Raw genomic sequence first — 22,576 nt, 5'->3', positions numbered from 1 at the left:
ATGGTACAGAACTGCGTTTATCTCCCCTGACTGAGCAGGAAGAGTAGGCCTTGGAGTTTCAGAAGCAGCCCAATCACACCTCTCCTTCGCAATCATGATGGATCGTAAAACAGTCAGTGTCTAGAAAAACAAAGCCAGCATTTAAACTCCCGGCTGCCCACCGGTTTTTTTTCTGCCGCCAGTGGCATAAATCTCAGTCAAGGCATACAGAGAGTTTCCTCTAAGAGGGGTGAAAGGGGTTATTTGTTTCACTTTGCAGGGAGTCTGCTGGAGGTGAGTGCAGGTTTCACCTTGTCTTTAGGGAAGGTTTTAGAGGCTGATGAAAGAGTTCGGACAGCGGGAAGACGGTGAAGAGATGTGGATGTGTGACAGTGGTGGACCGTGGAAGATATTTTTACAAACACTGACAGAATGGCATGCTTGAAAGCTGACTTAGAGGCTATAATTATATAATGTTTCTTTGGAAGAAAGGGCAATTAATAGTTTAGCCTCTTTGGGCCTGGGTATCAAAAATTTCAATACTGGTGCCAATACCTTGACTTTGATAGCAGTTCCTGAGTGATACTCTTTATTTATACAAATTTTGCCCCCATGATTTTATCTACGCGGGCAGGACCCATTAGACGCTATGCATGATAAATGCTGCGGCTCACTGACGTTGATGAGATGTAGTTAAGAGATTTAACGCAAACTGTTAGTGTGACTTGACTGCTATCAAAATTAGGAACTGAATGAAAGGGCATCTTTTTTATACCAAATGGTATCAAAGCAATTCAATTGATGCCATAAAAGTATCGCAGTTCGGTGCCCAGCCGCGGTCTTACAGTTGTAATTTATGGTTGTTTGGTGAAATGCCTCAAATGAGACAATCTCTTTTTGTTCTTTTCTCCCTGAGCAGGGATTCACTCTGTCTGTCTCTCACTTTCACACACACACACACACACACACACACACACACACACACACACACACACACACACACACACAAACACACACGTACACACATGTACACACATGTACACACACGTACACACACGTACACACATACTGGCAGATAAATAGGTAGCTGGGGATTGGTTCAACCACAACAACAGCTGCTCATGTCTGGCCACTACCGTGTTAGCCAGCAGCCAGCCATGCAGTGTTTGGACCGGAAGACACAGTTTATTGGCAGTCTGAGTCTGAAAGCACGTTCTCTGTTTGTACCAGACACACAAAACATGTTTTGTACACTACACAACATGGGGTTGTGAATGGGCTGAATGTTGTAGTTAGTAACAGGGGGGTCAGTCAGTTCCTGGTACAAGACACAATTTTGACAAACTTATAATTTAAGTTGGACTAAAAACAAACTACAGCGTTGCAGCAGAAAAAGTGTTTATTTATACCTGCTGGGCCATAAAATGTACAAAAACAGTATATCATCTTTCGACATGACAAAATACATTAGCTTATTTTACAATACAATCCCTATTGAAATAAAACTCAGGAATAAAGTGTCTTTTTAAATGTTCTCATTAAGATGCTGTCTTCACTTAATCCCCTTCATCCCCTGTGGGACAAAAGGAAACGGTGTGCGCCGTCCCTCTGGATACTGTACCGGACTAACACACTCCAATCATCTTTAGCTGCATTATGTATTGTGAGAAGCTATCTTAAGATGACAAGAGTGCAAAGTCAATGTTAACATGCAAATGGAAGTGAACTGATTTTTTTGTCACAAACTGCATCCACTAAAGCCTAAAACAGAAGGAGGGGGAAAGTTATTTTCTGTCAATGAATATCTCCTTTTGCGCAATGTACAATGTGTGTGTCTTTCTATCTCAAAACATAATCATCATACTACTTCCCATTACACTGCTAATATTGAAGCTAAAATATGTAAATTTTCCAGAGTTCCCAGTGAACATTTGAAAAACAGATTTCACGAATCAATTTAGATTTCACTGTTTTCTATTTATATTGTTGTCAGTCAGTGTTATTTCTCCTCCAGTCACCATTCAAACAAACACAAATTTGAAGATCGGGTGTTTGGAACGATGCTGAGACCTTTTTACTTATCCTGAACAGTTTTATGGCTTCAGCTTTACGAGGAAGGACAGGTTGGGAAACAACATACAACCCTAACACTGCACCCATTTTCGGTTAATGACAACCAACACAAATGCATGTTCCCACTGTTTTAGGGGATTTTATTTTACTGCAGAATGACTGGGTTCTTGGTGGGGGGTTTGGGGGAGGTGGGGGGGGGGGGGTTGGAGTAAACATCACTGACTACAGGATTCATAAGACCTTTATGTGCTGTGAGATCTCCATATATATTTTATGAACCTCAGATATGACCTCCACTTAAATGTCTGTCCCACGAGTGCCGTTTGTCTTGTGTGTGTGTGTGTGTGTGTGTGTGTGTGTGTGTGTGTGTGTGTGTGTGTGTGTGTGTGTGTGTGTGTGTCCGTGTCCCAGCTGATCGGGGCGTGTCTTTAGATGATCATCAGGGGGACAATGAGAGGATGACTGGACGCACATATATACACACACACACACACACACACACACACACACACACACACACACACACACACACACACGCTCAGGCGCACAGGCTCATTCACACACACAGATTAACGGGGTAAGCTGCGGCGCTCATCTGGGATAAATGCGGTCAGAGAGGGGAACAGCTGAGCAAACGGCTCCGGCAAGAGGCAGAGAGCAGAGTGAGGAGGGAGAGAGGGAAGCAGGGATGACGGACTATTCATCCCGGCGTAGTGTTGGCGACCGGCTGCCACGGTGGATATGCGTCAGCCCTGAACCTGGAAGAATGGGGACCAGTGCAGGTAATGGCTGACAAACAGTTACATACTCAGCTGGGATTGTATTTTTTTCTTTTTCTTGGGCTAACTGCAATGGGATAATATAGGCAAACTAGTTCACCATTTGAAGGAAGTGATTAGGATAGCTGGGGAATTCCCTTTTTTACAGTGGAAAACAAAGAAGTGTCAGGTTTATTCAATCTGTATGAATTTTTGATTATTTTTCCCTTAAGAGTCTGGCAGCATATTAACTTGTTCTATCTTTGTGTTACCAGAGCAATAGTGCTGTTAATATTAGAAAATGGTTATCATACACAAAATAATTGTAAACTTTCCATCTAAATTTGAACAAAAAAACCTTCCTTCATGTGACATGATTTGCAGAGCACCAGATGTGACGCTGCAGTTCAGTGAGAGCAGTCATGTTTTCAATCAAGCCGAGGTATTATGCCGGGACATGCACCCTTGTTGTACAGTACATTATGAGGCCAGATGGCCTGATGCTGAGTCAGTTGTGAACCAATGAAACTGATGTCATTGGGATACATAACAGTGACTTGCCACATTAATCCTCCACCTCTTTGTGTGCAGATGAAAGGAGCAGTAACAGTTGAAATGGTCATAACCTTAAGTATGCTGCTAAGATGCCAAGTTTGTACTTGAATTGTCGGATTAGATTTTGGGGCCCGTGAACGCATCACAGTGCTTTTCCCAGAGAAAACGATCCACCTGTAAGAAAAGCTGAGGATTTGTGACAAGTAGGGAGAACTAGCTATCAGTTACATGTTATTCAACACCACTGTAGTGTCAAACACATGAACCTGTCCCTCATCTATCCACACAGAAAAGTCAGAACTAATAGGTGGTGCTCAGTGCAATTTAGGTTGCAAATTGAATTGTGTCACTTAAAATCCTCTTTCGTCTCAGGGCTTTCAGAGGTTGTCATCCTCTGCACCCATTCTGTTACCCAGCATAATTTACTCACACTGAAACCACCCTTTCAGTGTCGCTACAAGCTTTAGGAATTACCAAGCGAAAAATTAACTGTGATCCCACAGTCTTGTTTTGGCACATTGACATTTCTAGGACGGACTTGTTGTCGCTGAGCACACTGTGCAAAACTGCATGGGCGAAATAACTTTGTCAAAAGAATATCTGCTCATAGAAGACTAAAAAAAAAATATGCCTCAAAAGGAATATCGACTTGAACGTCTAGAGACATCATGTTCAGTCTTTGTTTGTTTTTTACTTAAATTTTGACATGTAAGGGGTTTGTTTTGTCTGGTTCTCAGCAATTGTTCTCTTTCATGTCCAAAAAGATTTGACGTCCAAAGACAGTAGTTTGGGTTTCAGAAAAGGTGTTTGTCAGTTACTCCTCCTGGTGTATGAGGACTCAGTACATACCCACAGTCTATTAGGCAAGACAGTTGGGAAGTCTGAGCAACATTTTGATCTCTGTCTGATCAAGCTGAAGGATGTTTTCTTATAGGTGGCTGGTTTTATATTTTCATCACTTTTTTTTTTGGAGTGCTGCTTTTGCATGTTAGCACAAAACACATCCTTGCTGCTTTTATGGATCTTTATGCTATTCTTGCAGTATGATTTTGAGGTTTAATCATAGCTATAGATGTATTTATTGACTGACAGACTCGGCCTACATCCTTCTAAAATTCTCAACTAAAATCAATTTTTTTTTTTTTGTTTGGATTTAGGATTTGGTCCCAATCAAAGCGTTGCATTCTTCTTTGTAGAAAAATACATTCGTAATGTTTGTAGCGTACCTTTATAGTCGAGTGCATAGCATAAAGTCTGTCAAAAATGCATAACTTTGAAGAAAACAATTGTAAGCTCTGTCTTACAGTGTTGTCTGTGGCGGACGAGGACTACAACATAAACTGCACAGATTCAGAAGTCCTGAACAGATGGTTTGTTCAACGGCGCAGATGAGAGGAAGCTGGAAGTGTGTGCGCACAGATGGCTGCCCATACCTGTTTGAACATGTGTATGTGATTTTATATTTGTCCTGTGGTGTGTGTGTGTGTGTGTCCACATTTATATGTAGTGACACCTACAACCCTGTGTCCTCTTCCTGTGGCAGCAGCAATCCTCTTGTCTTGTGCTGTCACCTTGCCAAATTGGAAGAGCAGCTGATGGCGGTTATCAAATTCCCACTCGTTCTCTGTCAGTCTCTTTACCATTCATATCCAATGTACAAACCGTCTGCCAGTGTCTCATGGGGTTCTCCCTGGTAAATCAAGGTTAAATCAAATCAGTTCCCATGTCCACATGATTAGGCTTTACCAAATTGTTAATTATCCAGAGCATGGGGAAGCTGATGAAAGCGATGGGCAATAAGAGAGTGGCTTGGGAATTAAGGCACTTTGATTGAATCCTGTAGCAGAGTACTCGATTATACAGTTGTGGTTGTGTGTTTACTTTCTTGTTCCAGCTTCTCAAGTGAGAGGATTTGTATAAAATATTTTAAAAAATTGTCCTCAAGACGTTCTGTTCTGAGTTGTTAGCAAAATTAGCAATTTTAAGATATCGCCTCGGTCCTTGGGAACGTGTGATTGACATTTGTTATTTGTTTTGGCGTTTTTTTTTATAGTTGAAGTCCGTATTCATTCATGGCAAAATTAATTGAGAGAGATATACATTTGACTTTTCACTCGGCGAGGACACTGGCCTGGACTTTAGCCATTTCCACAAATGTGGTTGTGCTTTCATGACTTCGCAAATCTGCTAGACGACTTTCATGTAGTCAACAAGCACTGTGCCTTAGGTCAACCAATATAACTGTCAGACGTCAGACCTCGAAGTCTTTTTTTTTTTTTTCTTTTAGCCTATAAAGTGAGTCATTTGAAATTTAGCTCCAGTGCCTGAGCTTTCCTTCTGTTGCTCTGCCAGAAAATGGCTTTGTCAGGCTATTTTAGCTGAGGCTTCAAAGATTACATTTTCCCAGATTTGCTATTCTGGGAGTAAAATGGCCTTTGCGGTGTAACAGGCTTCTGATGGGAAATGCTTCCAAAGCCCGGGTCACTGTGACTTTTGGGCCGATGGAGATGTGGATATAGTGTAAATCTGTCCTGCTGGTCAGCGTTTGAAGGTTGAGAAACAGAAAAAAACAAATACATATGCATTAAGACACAAACGCACACCCTCCCTCTCTTATTTTGATACACATGCTGTTTAATCTAACCTCTTTCATGACTGACAGATGAACCGTTCATATCCTAAACTTTGGTCACATTCTTGGTAGTGAGTTTAATCTGCCCACACTCAGCTTTTCCACATAATCTCAAGAACCTTCTTTAATCCACACATGTCTGCAAGCTTTCACTATAAGCCTCTGGAAAGCCACACTTTGCACGTGTGTTTGCGTGTATGTGTGTTTTTTTGCCATGTTTGCATGCATTACCATGTCTCCCCAGCTGGTGCATTTGCTGGGTTGAGTTTTCACACCACTCAGCAGCAGTAATGAGTATGAGACTGGGTGTGACAGGCGTCTCAAAAGCGCCATGCATTATTTAACTAATGGTCAGGTAGCAGATGCTGGAGTGCCCAGTGTCCCAGCAGGCAAAGGCTGCTCTCCACTATCGCATCATTTTTTTCAGAATAAGATCAGTGATGCTTCTCTCTGCTGGTTGGTAAATTCACAGTGATTTTTTTTGGGTATCCTCCCACTAGTTAATGTGGCCTCCCTGGAGCTGATGTTAGAAAGCCTAAAGCCACCCACAGTTTTAAGGGCTAATATTTTCTCTCTGGGTGCAGAAATACCCATCACATTTACATGATCAAAAAACCAAATCAGACGAGTCACAACAGGATGCCGAAGCAGTTCAGAGATCTACTTTGCATTCCAAGATAAAGCAAGCTGTGCGCACAGTTTCATTTTGGCTCCACATTACAACATTACTTCATGTGGATATATTTTATGTCAAAGTAATGCATGCATTTAATCTTCTAGCACTGTTAGTATTGACAACTACATCTCTCTATGTCAATGGTTTTCCAATTTCAAAGCCATCCGTTTGTATAAAGATGAGGGTGATTAATTAAAGAGATAATTTTATGTACAGACTCATTTGTTCTACACCTGCATACTGCGACTCCTGTATGTTTACCACATATTTAAAATTATGAGTTTTTCCTTAGTTTGGAATCTTATTACCATGTTACAGCGTGTCTTATAATGGATATTTCTGAGTTGTATTCTTGCTTGTTGGTGCATTGTTTTTTTCGTTACCGTGCATCTCTGAGCGTTGTGCTGGTATAATGCCACATCCTTCGTTTCTCTGAGGTGGTATGGGGTAGATGGTTTGGGGCACATCAGAGTAATTAAGGAAATTAAATATTAATCTAGTCTCTCTCTCTCTCTCTCTCTCTCTCTCTCTCTCTCTCTCTCTCTCTCTCTCTCTCTCTCTCTCTATGCCTTTGTTTAAACAACAAGCACATTCATTTGTCCCTCATTTTCATACATTGAGCTGTGTTAAAAATCCTGAACTTTACACCAGCTGAGGCCTGAGCTCGGAATCTAATGATGCTAATTGCAGCTATTCGCTTGGCTTTAGAGTAGCGGCTCAGATGTTGTTTGGACATGGACGTTGATGGTGACACATTGTGTTGTGTTGTGTACTGTAGTGTCATCCAAAGCTAACTGGAGCACCAGAAAGTGTTGGCTGGTGTAATTGGGAGTTGTTAATTAGTCTATTGGATGGAGCTTGTACCCTCCTGAGTATTGCCTTTGTGTGCTGCCCTTTCCTGTGCACAAAGCCAACCTAATACTTATGTCAGTGTAAATGTCTGAATGTGTGTGTGTGTGTGTGTGTGTGTGAGTGAGAGGAAGAGGAAGAGGGAAATCATAGGACAGTGTGTGTGTGTGTGTTTGTGTGTGTATATCTGTTTGCATATATGCACGCGACACTCTGGGGGTCTAGCTAATGAGGCAGTCATTTGTTTAACGTAATCACCCACTAGTTTATGCCACCCGCTTCCCCTGGCACGGGGACAAGCCCTATTATAAAAAGGGTGTGTTTGTATCACATTAGCACAGCAACATTCACCCCCACCTCCCCGTCCCCTCACTCTCTCCATTCACATGCTGAAATGGACCATCAATACTCGGCTGCCAATGCGCCAGCCAAACATTAGTGACGCCATTCACAAGGGATGCACGAATGGGACAGTCAGTCTTAACTCTTTTTTTTGGGTCACAGTGGTAATTTCCAGTAAAATATGTTCAATGCTGAGAAGAGGCTGGTTTTTTTTTTTTCTAACACTGAGCAAACAGCCAAGCTGTCAAAAGATGCTTCACATGAATTGCTGCCACACACGAAGGATGAGAGGTGGTGAGATGGTAATGAAGCCAAAAATGTTTGAGCAGGCCTTTTTAAAAAGAAAATTACAGTTTCTCTGTACAGCAGAGTGTAAACAGTTCCTTGCATTTGATGGTGCTTTCAAGCAAATAAAATGTTATTGGCCTTGATGTTTGTTTTGACTTGAGTGGAGTTGTTTTAGTGCATGAGAAGTGGGAACACAAGACCATGGCCAATCATGAGCATAAACCAAACTGAAATATCGCACGAGTGACGCGGTGGGCTGAAATTATTGGCAACTTTTCAGGGTTGGCATACGGTTGGTTTTAATACTGTTTATCTTTCCAAACTATTGTACTTGATGGCCAGTAAATCAGTTAAACAAACATTTGTAATTCAACACAATCTGCAAATCACTTGACAGACACCATATCTGATCCTCCAGCTGCCTGTCTTCTGCAAGATAACAAACATCTCCTGATAGGCCGAGAGAGGATCAGCTGCCGCTAATGAAAACAGGCCTTTCATCACTCCTCAGTCGAGAAGCCAAAATTTATAAAGCACAAACTTGGCCTGAAGTGAAGTTATCATTTTTTTCAACGGGAAAAGGAATAAACACCTCACATCAAAGATAAACACAGATATTTCTGGCTGCATCTTTCCCTTCACTAAACAAGTGTTTTGTTTTTGATCTATCCCTCATGTTTAAGATTTTAGAAAAGTAGGCGCAAATTGTACTTGAGGGAAGCGCTTTGCAAATTAGGGCCCGAGTGTAACGAATGGCTTAATCAGAGCTTACATGGAGAAGGCTGCAGACATCAGATGATTGCAGGGCTGAGGCTGGGATCACGCTGGAGAAGTTCAGCTGTACATCCATCAGTATCAAAATCCAAATCATATTTACTTAAGTGCCGTAAGACAGGGAACACATGAAACTGCTTCAAACAAGTTGCAGGGTACAATAAACATGGCAGTTAGTTAATGAAGAATTTACTTCAGAGGAACACTTATCGCACTTCATTGTCTTTTAGATTTAAATTTAAATGGACAAAACATTTTCTAATTGTTCCTCCTCATTCTACACTCATTGATCCTTTTATAGTTTTGCAAATGTGTTTCAAACTCAAAAACTAAAACCCCACATTTGCAAAAATATTCAGACCCTGTCTGATGTCACTCCAAATGTGGTCAGGTTTATTTTGTTTGGTTTAAATAAATATACTGGACTGACTAATCAACCTTTCATTTCATATCTAAAACATAAACGTTTGCCAGTGAGGCTTACAACATTGATGTACAGGGTGAATATAAGCAAAGACTTTGCTGATAACAGTATAAATGGACCGTAGTTTTACTAAAGTATTTTGTTGTGTTGAGAGCTGAATCAAGGAAGTATTCTTAAGAGGATCAACAGCAGTGTGCAGATGATTAAAGATTACGCTATTCCACAGTGATCTCCGGTTTTACTTCTCTACTAGCAGCTCAGATGTCAAGCTGAGACATGCATAATGAGAAAATAGACCTGCAACACTGACACTTGTGCATAAAATTCTCTAACTGAACCGATCAGTAATCTTGTTGTTGTTTAGACACTTGGTAGTGCTACACAATATCAGACGAGCATTTTTCCTGGTCTTCTTCAGCATGAAAAGCCTTTTTTGCAGTAAAGTGCTTTTTGATTTGGTATCCTGGGAAAAGAAGGGACTAAGAGAGATGTATGCAAAATGTAAAATATGCTGCCACCTTCTCTCCTGAATAATGAAAAGACCTCACAACGCAAGACGAATCCCACTTCAAAATATGCGTCTGAAGTCGGAAGGGAACCTTAACCTCTGCAGGCACAGTCACAAGCATTCACATTTCGCATTCTCTAAGATCTGGTTGTGCAGGTTGTGAAGTTGTGAAGGTAGGCAGCGTTGTGGAGAGCTTGCAGTCGGTTTAAATTTGTCGATATTTGCGAGAGTTAAACTTAGAAGACTTTATGTCACCTCTTACTTTCTGACACTGGTAAGGAGGTGGCAGGTAATGTGATTATTTATCCTCAAGGAAAATGGAGGTGTTGAATTAATACATATGGAGCCTAAGCAGATAGAAAAAGACCAGTAGAAACATTTTGAGCTGAACTTTTGAGCTTACTTGTAACTTAATTTCATAGTCTTTAACTCAGTATTTCAACATTATTTTACACTATCAAAACTCAAACAAGAATTCTTACTGTTGTGTCAAGATTTCATCCATATAACTACTTTCTCTGTACTGCTACCTGTCACAAAAAGCCCAGGAAATGTACTCCTTTGTATGACTCTTATGACTCAAATGCCCTGAAAAGAGTGCAGAAAGTGTCTGAAGGCGTACTTACTTTAATTTTGATCAGAGAAGACCATTTGACTCCTATGAGATAATTGTATATAGTCACACATAATGCTCTCTATTATGTAACTTTTTTCACGTAAAATGAAAGAAAAATATTGATCAATTTAACTTGAGTGTGGTTGATGCTTGGAAATAAATTACCGAAGTTAACTGTATTTCTAAATAATTAATATGATTGTTTGAGTAAATAATCCATTCGACACTGAGTCAACTGAATTCAAAGTTTATTTAATACATTTTTCATTAGATTTGACAGTACAAAGGATACTTTGTCTCTTATTAAGGAATCTCAGTTTTATATTCAGAGTTATCAGGATTGATTCACTTGAACTGAAACAAGAGAGTTGTTTGATTTGTTTGGACAATTTCAGTTTTTACCATAATTGCTAATCACTTAGGTTTTTAAGGCCTAACAACTTGTAATTATTATTCATGCCAAAGACTGTAAGTTGCATTTTGTACCAATATAAAGGAGGGAACGTGTAACCAGATGAGCATCTGGACATTTTCTTTCTAATTGGAATGATTATAAATGCAGGAGGCCAAGAGGCCAGCTGAGTCCCGCCATTGCCCTTGTGCTGTTTCCTCTGGGAGCCCAACTGTCCCATAGAGCTGAGGGCCAAATCAATGGCTCTGATTTGGACTGCAGCTGGGTCTTCTCTACAAACATTATCTCCCCCACCACAGGAGATGCCGGCTGCCTTATTGAAATAAATGACTGTTCGTATTAACAGCTGCAAGGTGCACAAGAGGGAGGAAAGCCATGCATCTAAAAGTGACATGCCCACGTTGTACATATATAATAGCATTACATGTCATTTACGGTTTGATGATGATCCATGATGTAAAATTTTGCAGTTTGACCTGTTTTCATCAGCACCACCTCCTCTCTTCATCCATTTACCACCTGGTGTTTTTTATTTCTTGTGTATTTTTATTACATGAATTACTATGTGAGTGTATTTTGTCCATAACACTTAAGAGGGACCAAGACATAGTCACTGTGTATGTGAGAATATGAGGTGGGCTGTATTCTTAGAGGGAGAATGAAGTCACAACTCACAACCAATATTAATGAATTTCTGCATTTTAAAGTGATATAAAGTGAATTGTATGGAAGAGGTTTAACATGTTTGACTATAAACACATAAGCACAGTATCGGACCCGATACTCAATACTCATATCTATCTGGTGTTAGTGATATAATTACGGGCAGTCAATGCAGCCATTGATATTTGTTGCAGAGGGAGCCTGTAGGCATGTATTTGTCACAGTGCAGTATGTTGGGCTAGAAAGCCACAAATTCTGTACATAATGCAACTTACAGCCTATGCAGCCATGGTGATTATTTTTTATATTGATCTCTGTTTCAAAACTGTTGCTAAGCTCTCCAGACAGGTAAAGTTACTGTATGTAATTCTCACTGCTTAGATTGAGCAGACACTTCGGTCCTATATATCTCTTATAATTGTCTTGCCTATAATGGCATTGACCACTAATATTGCTTCACAGTGGCAATGAAAAAGTTTTACATCATATGAGCACCCCAAAACAGACAGCTGGTGTCAGGCAGCCAGTGCACTACCGCTGCAAAGCTGGTTGGTTTACCTTACAAGTATAATAAAGCCTCCACCACCTGACCTTGCTTCACACTGTCTGCTCGGTAATCTTTTAAAGAACCAAATTGCAGCAGACTAAGACAGCCTTAAGTAAACTGTGGTGCTAATAGTCATATTAAAGCCAACAGAAAAAACCTGAGTTCTGCAAACAATATGAAGCATCCCATCTGAAAGTGTGTTTCCTCGCTGTCATTATTGAATTTGCAATTCAGACCGACAATCTTTGTTGATATTGATAAGAGCAATTTGTTGAACACATTTGCTTCCTAATGAATTTAGAAATGAAATACAAACAGGCAGAGTAAGGTTACAAACCACTGTTTGATTACTATAATGCAATCTCTCTGGGAGGAGCAGGCCACTGATATATAGCAAATCAAATATGTAGTTACAGCAAGCTTTGAGTTCTAGTAAACCGAGTTTTTGTAGCTGGATTAATGAGAAAATATAAACTCTGTTTGATCTGGAATATACAGTTTCATAATGTAACAAACTGGCAAAACAATGTTCTCTGGCTAATAATGTAGAAACCCAGGGCTTTGGAAGTAGTTTATACCCTTGGTACAGGGAGGAGGTTTTTATTTGATCATGTTATTGAATTGATTTGGTAAAGTCAGGCATTATAGACTCTTCTATCACTGTTTTTATGTTGTTGTTTTTTTATAATAACCCATTTGGCCCCCTGTGGTTTTCAGAAATGTCACCTCAGTCAGGTCAAACTTAATACTTGATGGAATTACATGAATAGTCTATCTACATCTTCAATTTGTATCTTAGTCAACTTTCAAATATGTGATGGAAAAAGATTCAGCTTCACTTCCTTTTTAAAGAGGTTTGGGGTGACTTTTTTTGTCCTCTATTTCTCCATCTCATTTTTCTTCCCTCTTTCATCCTCTCTCTGTATGCCCTTAAGGATTTCTCTCTGAAAGAAAATGTGCTTCTTATTCTGTCCTTCCTTCTCTCTCCAAATGTCAGCTTCAGGTGTTTCTTTTCTGCTTGTGTTGGTGTGTTTTCTGAATTCCCTTAATTAAAATTCCTGTTTGTGTAGTTGCTCCTCACATCTCAGCTTGTTTATAGCTTGTCTTTTTTTCCTGTTTGTTTAAAGGTTAGTCAGTGTGGCTGAACTGATATACTTCTCCTCTCTTCAATCCCACATATGAGCTTCCATAAAGTATAATTTTCTCATCCTAGAAAATAAGAAGATCCTTTGACATTCTTGTTTTTACTTTACTTTGACAGCAGAATTTCTTACATTTTGGAGTCATGCCTTTGGTTATCAAGTTAGACAGTCTCTCGCTCTCTAACTCTGTTCCCAAAGGGGCTCTGCACTGCCCAAACTTGCCCTCACCCCCCAACTCTGCAATTTATGGCAGCCGCTGCTGAGGAGATGACAGGATTGTTCCAGGTCAGTCATGGAGCTTTGACCTCCATTCCTCGTTGCCTCTTATCCAGAAAATGGCACACTCGCTTGGCTAAGCCAGCTTGACTTCACCTGAGAGCCTTTAGTCATGGTCTGATAAGTAGTGAACATGCTAACATGCTAAACTGAGATGGTGAACATGGACATTATACCTGCTAAACATCAGCATGTTACTGTGAGTGTAGCATCATTTAGCTCACTACCCCACTGTGCCTCAGTGTAGCCTCACAGAGCTTGTACATCTTGAGAGTCTTAATCTTGTTTGTATGTACGTGACAAATCCTCAGCCTTATTATCTCCTTGTTCTTGTCACTGAATGAAATGCCTTTGTGTTCTACCTTACACTTGTCAGCACTTGTATCTCCTCAAAGAACACCAAATATTCCGATTACAGGAAAAACAGTAGCAGGAAAAATTGAAACCTCTCTGCAGTCCCTCTAATGTTGTCAAAGTCGAACAGTTTTTTTTTGCTAAAGACAACCATCAGAGATTTTTTTTGCTGGAATTCTCGCAACTGTTTGGCCCCAATTTTGGATGGATGACCTTTTTGGTAAGCTGTCATTAGTTTCTTCTACGAATTATATGAAATTATTTTGTTGTTGCCTTTGAGAGCTTACTGCATGAGACAAAAGAAGCATCTCACCGTGATGTTGCAACTTGAGACTTAAAAAGACCCTGTGACACCAGACCTTTGGCAAGATGTAGAGCTACATTCATCAAATCGTCTGTCCCCAGAAATCCTTTCTCTCTCTCCTTTTTCTGAGGTGTCAGCTGGCACCAACGTAATTAGAATCTACACGCAACTTGTCAGATTGACTTTCGACAGGCTCAGTCAGGCTTTCATTTTAAGTCTTTAAATCTTCACAAATGGAGTAATCTGTCATACACTTGTCTGAACGATGAGATGGTGAGGCTAAGGAGCTACAAAGTCTATTTTGTCTCTAAATCTTCCCACACTTTTCTCTTATGAATTCAGTGTCAGGGCACTTATAGCGCATGAGATGAGATGTGTGTGTGTGTGTGTGTGTGTGTGTGTGTGTGTGTGTGTGTGTGTGTGTGTGTGTGTGTGTGTGTGTGTGTGTGTGTGTGTGTGTGTGCGCGTGTGTGTGTGTGTGTTATTGAAATAGTTGATAGGGGAATCATTAGCTGGCACAGGATTGTGTCAGTGTAGATCACTACTTTAAGCGTTGTTATGCACACTGTCATCCTTTTGGCTGTGCAGCTGTGGAAGTAGTCTGCTGAGATTTCTCATTTGGCGTCCTTCATTGGATTTGAGCTAATTGCAGTTTTGTATGGCTTTGGGGGAAGGAGGTGAGAGGAGACGCTATCATTCTGTAATTCATATGGTCACCTGTCTAACAGAGGCATGCACCAGCCTGACGAGAACAGCCTACTCTCGTTCAGAGTGAACAGAATAAGAGACGAAAGTCAGAAGGAAAAAAAGAGGGGAAAAAATGGTTTCTGTAACTCGAAGCTATTTAAAGGTATAGTACAACCTCGACATGCTGACTTTGTGATAAGTGACTTTGTTGCTTTTCCTGGTCTTAAATTATAGTAAATGTTATATTTCGTTAATGTTTTCAAAAGATGTACTCTAAATTTGTATTGTTTTATCAACCAAGAGAAAATAATCATCTGATTAATGGATAATGAACATTATTGTCAGTTGCAGCCGTACATGAGCGTACATGATATCAAGAAAGGTATTTGATAAAATAATTTCCTGGGGTATATATTTACCAATATCTCTTCATCGAAAAATACTACTTTGAATTGAGTATTACAATGATCTATCTATATTTAATAAAGATAGATCTGGTAGTCAAAATTGAGCTATAGTCTGTAGATGTGTTGGATTTTTTTTTTTTCCCCCTGATTAAAGTGAGTCATTGCTGTCTTTGTTTTAAAATGATCAGAATAGAAAGATTGTATTTTCGACCAAGCTATTGTATTGCATATTTTAAAGTATTCATTATGATAAACAAAGAAGTTACTTATTAAATATAAATCAGAAAATACCTTGTGGAATGCCCCAAAGATCCCAAAATTATTAACTGTAACAGCGTATGATTATCCCCATGAGAACCCTTTCCGTACAGTGGAGGGCAGCACAATAGCTCGGCTTACAATTTATTAATGTTTTGTGTGAAGATGATGAGCAGTTAAAAATGGAAATCTGGGCTATGCCTGTTTTGAATCACCTTTTGAACTCATATCAAAGCCCATCATTACTCATACAGCTCTGAAGTGAAATCTGCTGTTTGCCTCTGAAGAATGGTACCTACTGAACATTACTGTTACCATTCCTCCATTAACCATATATCACAGGCAGCTGGGGGATATTTTTTTTCAGTGTCATCGTTTGCAGAGTTCTAGTTCATTTATTTAAATAGCTCTTCATCTCAAATGACTTTACGGACAATAAGGAAGAGTGTACCTCAATCTGTCTAATCAACAATCAATCGCAGAATGAAATGAATCTACTGTATATGATGCAGAAAATGAGATACAGTCACCACAAAGATAAGTGAAACAATCCGATGGAGAGTCTATACAAACTTAAATGTCAATAGAAATAGATCTGAACTCCATCATTATCTGCTCTGTCTGTGCCGAAGTGCTACTAGCATGCAGGTAAGGTTAAAGGGACAGAAAATGTCAACTTCTCCACTGACAAGGTAACTGACAGAAAACAAAGACACAGACAAGAAACTCCTGGCTGCCACGAAATGCTGACTTGGTGAATGGGTATCCTTGAAGTGAAGGAGAGCCCAAAATGACAAAGAGAGACTCACAAGGGAGATCTAAAGCTCGAGAGGTGCAGAGACAGCCAGAGACACAGCGAAAGAGAATGAGAGATCTAAAGGATTTGAGAGGCAAAGTGACACAGTAACCGAGAGCACGACAGGCCTAAAAAGAGAGATTCTGTGGGGCTGGCATGCCTCAGGAGCCAGCAAACCTACCACAGAGGTTGGACCCTCAGCTTGTTTACAAAGAGATACACAGCTGTTTTTGTTTTTTTTAACATCGCTGGCTTCCTTTGCCATGTTAGAGGGCCTGAACTCTACAATACCCAACATGCAACTAGACAGACGGGCCTGAGGAGGAGAAGGGGTGTTATATGTGTATAGTGAGCATGTGATGAAAAGACAGAAGTGTTTTTTTCATCAAGATGCTGTGGCTGTAACAATCTGCTTATTTCCAGATTTGATACTATCACAATATTTGGGTACTGATTTGATATATATTGCAATTTTTAAGTGTTGCAATTCTACAAACATTGCAATTAATATGTTTTATTGGGATTTCTGTAAACTTTTGTGGCACTAGTCCATGGCAAAAAGTTAATTCATACACTTCTGGAGACTTTGAGACTATTTATATCATGAGTCACAATGAACATCACATGCCAGTTAGTCTTTCTGAGTTTCAGTTTAGCTGAATCATAAACCACTTACTCTCTCTTAAAGCCATGCTGAAGAAAAATCTGTCAACTACCACTTCAGAGGTCATTATAGGTGATAAGCCAATGTAGACATTTTCATGTTGTATTCAATTTTAATTAAGTACTGTGATCATTAAATGAATCAAATTAACCACTGGTGCTTTTATTCTGATGCACCGGCTCGTCTTGGGCCGGCATTGTTAATGTAAATGCTGCTTCCGGTCAACAGTCAGTCGGACAACAAAGGTTAGCAGATAGCTCTTAGCAGTTTGTGGAAAGTTAAACCATTATGGGTCAGTTGCACCGTTAAACATATTCTCAGAGGAAACCGGTGACTTTTGGCAATGTTTGAATAAAACATTTGTTCGCATGGCAATGCTAACAGGCATAACAGGCGGTTAGCTCTTGTGTTATCTGTTAGCTGCCAGCTGTTATTACACAATAATACTGTAAATAGTAAATTACATATCTATTAAATAATCAACATATCTTTTAAAAAAATTAAAAAACAAAGTGAATTGATTTTTTTTCTTTTGTGCCACCCCTACAAATTTCAGATTACGTGTGCACACAGGTTAATGGGAACGATATTCAGAGCTCAAAAATTAGATTAATGAAGAGGCGATGGGCTGCAGGGAGATGAGGGAGTCTCCTGTGGCTCTTGAGGCAAGCTGGCTCTGCATTGCACATGGTGGGCTTATCCACTGGACATATTTAGGGCTACTAACTAGGACACAGGTGTACCGCCTGTAGAGAAAACAGACTCGTGTTACTAAAAGAGTGCGGCAGAGCTCGGGAGCATCGAGAGGGCGATGTCCCTCTTGTGTAACCTTGACCACACAGCAGCTCAGGGCTGTGGAGAGGGTGAACGCTGTAGTCTCGTAGGACAAACATGGACTGCTTGAACACACTGTACAAGATGGAAGAGGCTTCTTTATTCATAAACGCAAGCAAATACCAGAGACACACTCTCCGCTATGCAGTCTGCGTTAATGGGATGCTGCTGTGTAGTATCCATTGCAAGAAGCTGTTTTTAACTGAGAGAGCTCACTTAATTTAGCCGAGACGCTACTGTAGGTGACCTGTGACCGGATTGGCTGCTCCACTGTGCTATTTTAAATATAGGACACTATCATATCCAATCAGTCAGCTTCCTGACGCCGTATCTCTGTCTCTGCAGACGGTTATTGGGTGGCTCTGTTTTAAATTCATTCGAGTACTTCATTTTCTAAGGATAATTGTTTTTGTTGCTGTGTTGTGTTCTCACAAATTCCTGGCCAAAAGTAAAGTTAACACAAATACAGACATGTTTCATATCAGGCATAATCCAGCCAGTGTTCAAATTTGAAGGTGCATCAGCTTTTTCTTGTGTTGTAGATTTAAATTTGATTTAATAAAATTGCTATTTTTGCCTATTAATCTACACCAGTAACTCAAAATGGCAGTGAAAACCTGTTTTTCGATTATTTATTTTTTTTCAAAATATATAAAAAAATGAAAGACTTAAATTTCTCATTTACAAAAATATGCAGACCTTTGCTGTTGCTCTCCATAATGTTGTCAACTAATAGCTCTTTGCTTTAATTATGCTTGTGCCGTGTGTAGAGCTTCATTGGAGCAAAATTGAATTGGTTGGACATAGTTTAGAAAGGCAATCAAATGTTTGTGTGAGGTCCCACAAATCAAACTCTTTATTCAGAACTCAAAGCACTACTCGCGCGCGCATTCAGAGAGCTGGGAATTGGGAACGTTCCCATCTGGGAATGTCCCACCTCCGAGTTTAAAGCGTTCACAAACATCAGCATGTGCTCTATTTGCACTGTCAGAATGCAGGAAAAGTGACACACAACCTCGTCATCATCCAAGTAATCCGAAACAAAGAGGGAATGAAGCTCAGGTGCTGTTTTAAACATCAACAGTGAACAGACCAGGTAGGCGGGGCTAACCAAATCTGTCTGTTTTCACTTTACTTTTTACTTACTTTCATCACAAATGTTTCAATATCGAGTTCAAACCTATGTCTTGTAACACTCAAAAACGTCCCACTTTCCTAATGGGATTTTGCCAGTTCAACAGGATTTCAGGTGTATTTTCCCACTTAGAGGTCAGACGTTTCCTACTTTACAGTTGCTCATGAACACAAATACGTCTTTCGATCACCAGGCACTGCTCCCCACCTCCCTACATTGAAACAGGCTGGTGGCAGCATCATCTATGTCAGTGCATCTCACTCAGAATTGAGTCAAGTGAATTGAATGCAGCCAATTACAGAGAAGTCCTTGAAGGGAAACCTCCTTTAATGTGCACAAGACCTGACATTAGCGTGACCTTTCTCACCTTTTTCAGTCAAAGAGCAAGGCCTGCCGTCAGTAAGTGAATTTTGCTTTTGTCTCTTTATGATTATTCAACTTAGAATTTGTGAATCCGGTAAATTAATAATGGACAAATTGTTTCAGTCAGCTCTCACTCTGGCCTAGTTTCATTGAGTCTGCTCAAGATAGCTTCTAACATACAGTATGTGTTGCAGGAGATGCGTCACATAAGATCTGAGTCAACCATGAGCTTGTCAGTTATATATCAGCTGTGGTGGAAATGAGAGAAATAATTGGCAGGTAAAGGACAAGGCAGTTCATATATATAAATATAGCGATAGAGCAACTTGGCGGGGGTCTAAAACCTCCAAGTGTCAAGGTTCAAAGAGCATCAACCTCGGCCTATCTGTCTTCTGCTGCTGTTGGCAGTGTTTACTCAAAACAGCATTTCCCGCTGGTGGCAGGCAGACAGAAATGTCAACACCCAGTAACCGCAGCACTTAGAAACCCCCTCCACGTCTTTGCCTAGCAACACATTGCAGTGGCAGCTTACATCACCCAGCTCGCTGGCATGCAAAACTCTTCGCTACAAGCTTCTCAACGGCTATCTGCAAATGTGAGAGGGCAAAGCGTGGAATATGAAGAAGTGACAGTAAAGGCTGAAAAGGCCTTCAGCTGACAACAATTAGGCCCATTTTGTGATATTATTTTGTCAGTGGGAAACCCGACAGGAATTCTTGGAAGTGAAGGGTGGTTTTGTTTGAAGTTGTGTCTGGAAGAGAAATGGAAAAATTGTCTTTTGTTTTCCTGACTTGGTGGTGTGTGTACATGTACACTTGTGTAAGTTCACTGAACATTTCTGATGTTCATTATTTACCTGTGTAACCTTGTATGTGCTGTATGTCATGCTGCTATTCAGCTAATGATCTATTAGCTTCATTCCCACACAGGCATGGATGTCATGGTGGTCTCCTACAAATTAAGTTTCATGGTTAATGAATTTTCTGCTGGCAACACGTCTTTAGAGACAGGAACTGAGCTTTTTGTCTTTTATTACATTAGTGGGACAACATGCAGCCTAATTATCCCTCAAGGAAGAACAAAGCTACTGTATCTGCTTTTCATTATAAATACAGCTATTATCACAACAAAGGGTAAAATATTCATTTAGTTGTGGATATGTATTGTATTCTCAATCCTTCTTTAATTTTCTTGTTATATTTTTCCCTCTCTTTCATTTTCCAAATAAGTGTGTTATGGTTCAGATTGCAGAATGAGTTCAATTCGTACCACCCACAACATCTTTCTTGACTCCCGGAAGGCACGAATGATAAACATTTTACTGTATTAGTTAAGGCAATTTAACTGTCACACAGTTGTACGCACAGAGACCCATGAATGCCATTAGCAGCTGTTTAGTGACATTTTTATGGTTTTGTTTCATTGTGGGAATTTCAAATTAAATCTTCAAAAGTTATCTGTTGTTGTTATTGTGGGTTTAGTATGTATGGCAGTATGATTCAATGTCAGTGCAATACACCACATGTTAGTGTAAGTTTGGTAGTATTTCCTCTTTATCTGTTGTGCAGTTTTGTGATTGTACTGTAAATCATGTGAATCATGTCATCTCAAAGTACACATAAAGTAATCAGCTTGATTTTCAGTGCAGTTTTGCAATTAATCAGAAAACTTTGAAGACATGTCAAATAGGGCTGCAGATAACAATTATTTTCATTATCTATTACTCTGTCGATGATTTTCTTGATAAATCGATGAGCTGTTTGGTCTATAAATTAAATAGTGTAATAAATAAATAAAAAATTGTGAAAATGTTAACCAGTGTTTCATAAAGCTTAGGCTGGCATCCCAAAAAGTATATAGTTATTTTCCTGATCAACAGGCCACAATCAAAGAATATTCAGTTTATTGTCAGAGAGAACTAAAGGAACCAAAACGGTTCACATTTCATAACCCGGGTTTAAAATAATTTTAGCACTTTTTTCATTTTAAATTGACTCAAAACAATAAATTAATTATTAATTTGGCTGCCAATCAACTGATTGGCTCTAAATGAGAGGGTTTACTTTGTGGATTGTGGCATGAGTCACCGTTTGCATATTGAAATCAGAGATGTGGACAAGAAGCATGCTTAACTTGATTTGAGCAGAAAATGTCCTCCTGTGATTGGTATATGTTCAATGAAAGACCCTATAACCACCAGCAGCTATTACAAAGAAGAGCTGCATGCACTGCATAATAGGCTACTGCATATTTTGCATATTTTTCCCCTCTGGATGTCATTATTCTGACAATGCTAGTGCAAAGATATAACCATAGCGCAGTTAAAGGGTTATATGGGGACGGTAGATTTTCCAGAGTTTAGGGTTAATGCCCGGGTTTGTTGTACATTCGTCTTGCTCGAAGGAAAGGTTTTACAGCCACTGAGTTTTCCACTCGGTTCTCTCATGGCACATTGACTAATGTGACCACTCTAGTGCCAACCCCCAACCAATATGTCTCTTAGGAGCTTGTTAGCCACAGACCTGCACTGACCCAAACGCCCTCGCCTTTTCCCTGAAAGCTGAAAAAGTTACTGACTTTATTTTTTTATTTTTTTCCCTAACTGCCTTTTTAGATAGGAGAACTCAATTTGAGGCAACAACGCATTAACCTCTTGGTGTCTTTGGGCCTATTTGCATTGTTGTGCACAAATAAATATTATCATGAATTGAAAAGAACAGGAGGTACTTTATTGTTAGTATTTGATAATAATATCTGAAATAAAGTAGTTGGAAATATAGTTTATGTCTTACACCAGTGCTTTTTTTTTTAATAACAAGCTTTACAGTCAATTTTTTCCCCAGCAACAATTACTTAACATTAACAGATAAATAAAAACAATATTTTGCCAGAGTTGGTGAGCACACTGTGTGTACAGTAGATTGATCCATTATGGCTGAGAACACTGAAGCTCAGATACTGATTGGTGCTGACTGTTTCCCCTCCCAGCCCACTGCCCCCCCCTTGAGATTTCCTCCACAACACACCCCTCCCAATCCCATGTTTTCCTCATTTGCCAATCAATAAAGCTCTGAAACACACCTGAATGGTTTCCACATCGATGCTGCTGCCGCTGCTGCTGCTGCTGAGTGCTTTGGTGGAGTGATGAAAAGGCTTTATAGAACCCTAATAGCTGTCACATGAGCATCTGGAGACGCTGCAAAGTTATGGATAAACTTTAAAGAGGCTTTTTGGGTCATTATTTGTGTTTATGTGAAAGT

General features: G+C 39.8%; 1 protein-coding gene across 7 annotated transcripts in view; it reads left to right on the top strand.

Annotated features, from left to right (window-relative positions):
* kazna (kazrin, periplakin interacting protein a) overlaps window positions 1-22,576 on the top strand; it is a 191,540-nt gene that overhangs the window by 93,309 nt on the left and 75,655 nt on the right. The window contains exon 1 of one of the 7 annotated variants that reach the window (XM_069140089.1): window positions 2,721-2,834. The exons of the other annotated variants lie outside the window; for them this stretch is intronic. Coding sequence (XP_068996190.1) covers window positions 2,741-2,834 — 94 coding nt within the window. The 5' untranslated portion in view covers window positions 2,721-2,740. Of the gene's footprint in view, window positions 1-2,720; window positions 2,835-22,576 lie in introns of those variants that run through there. 7 annotated transcript variants of the gene reach the window in all.

This window comes from Embiotoca jacksoni, unplaced genomic scaffold (assembly GCF_022577435.1).
Source record: "Embiotoca jacksoni isolate LCO1_2020_lvr unplaced genomic scaffold, fEmbJac1.0.p SCAF_9, whole genome shotgun sequence".
Lineage (NCBI taxonomy): Eukaryota > Metazoa > Chordata > Actinopteri > Embiotocidae > Embiotoca > Embiotoca jacksoni.
This window is presented reverse-complemented; position numbering and strand designations above follow the sequence as displayed.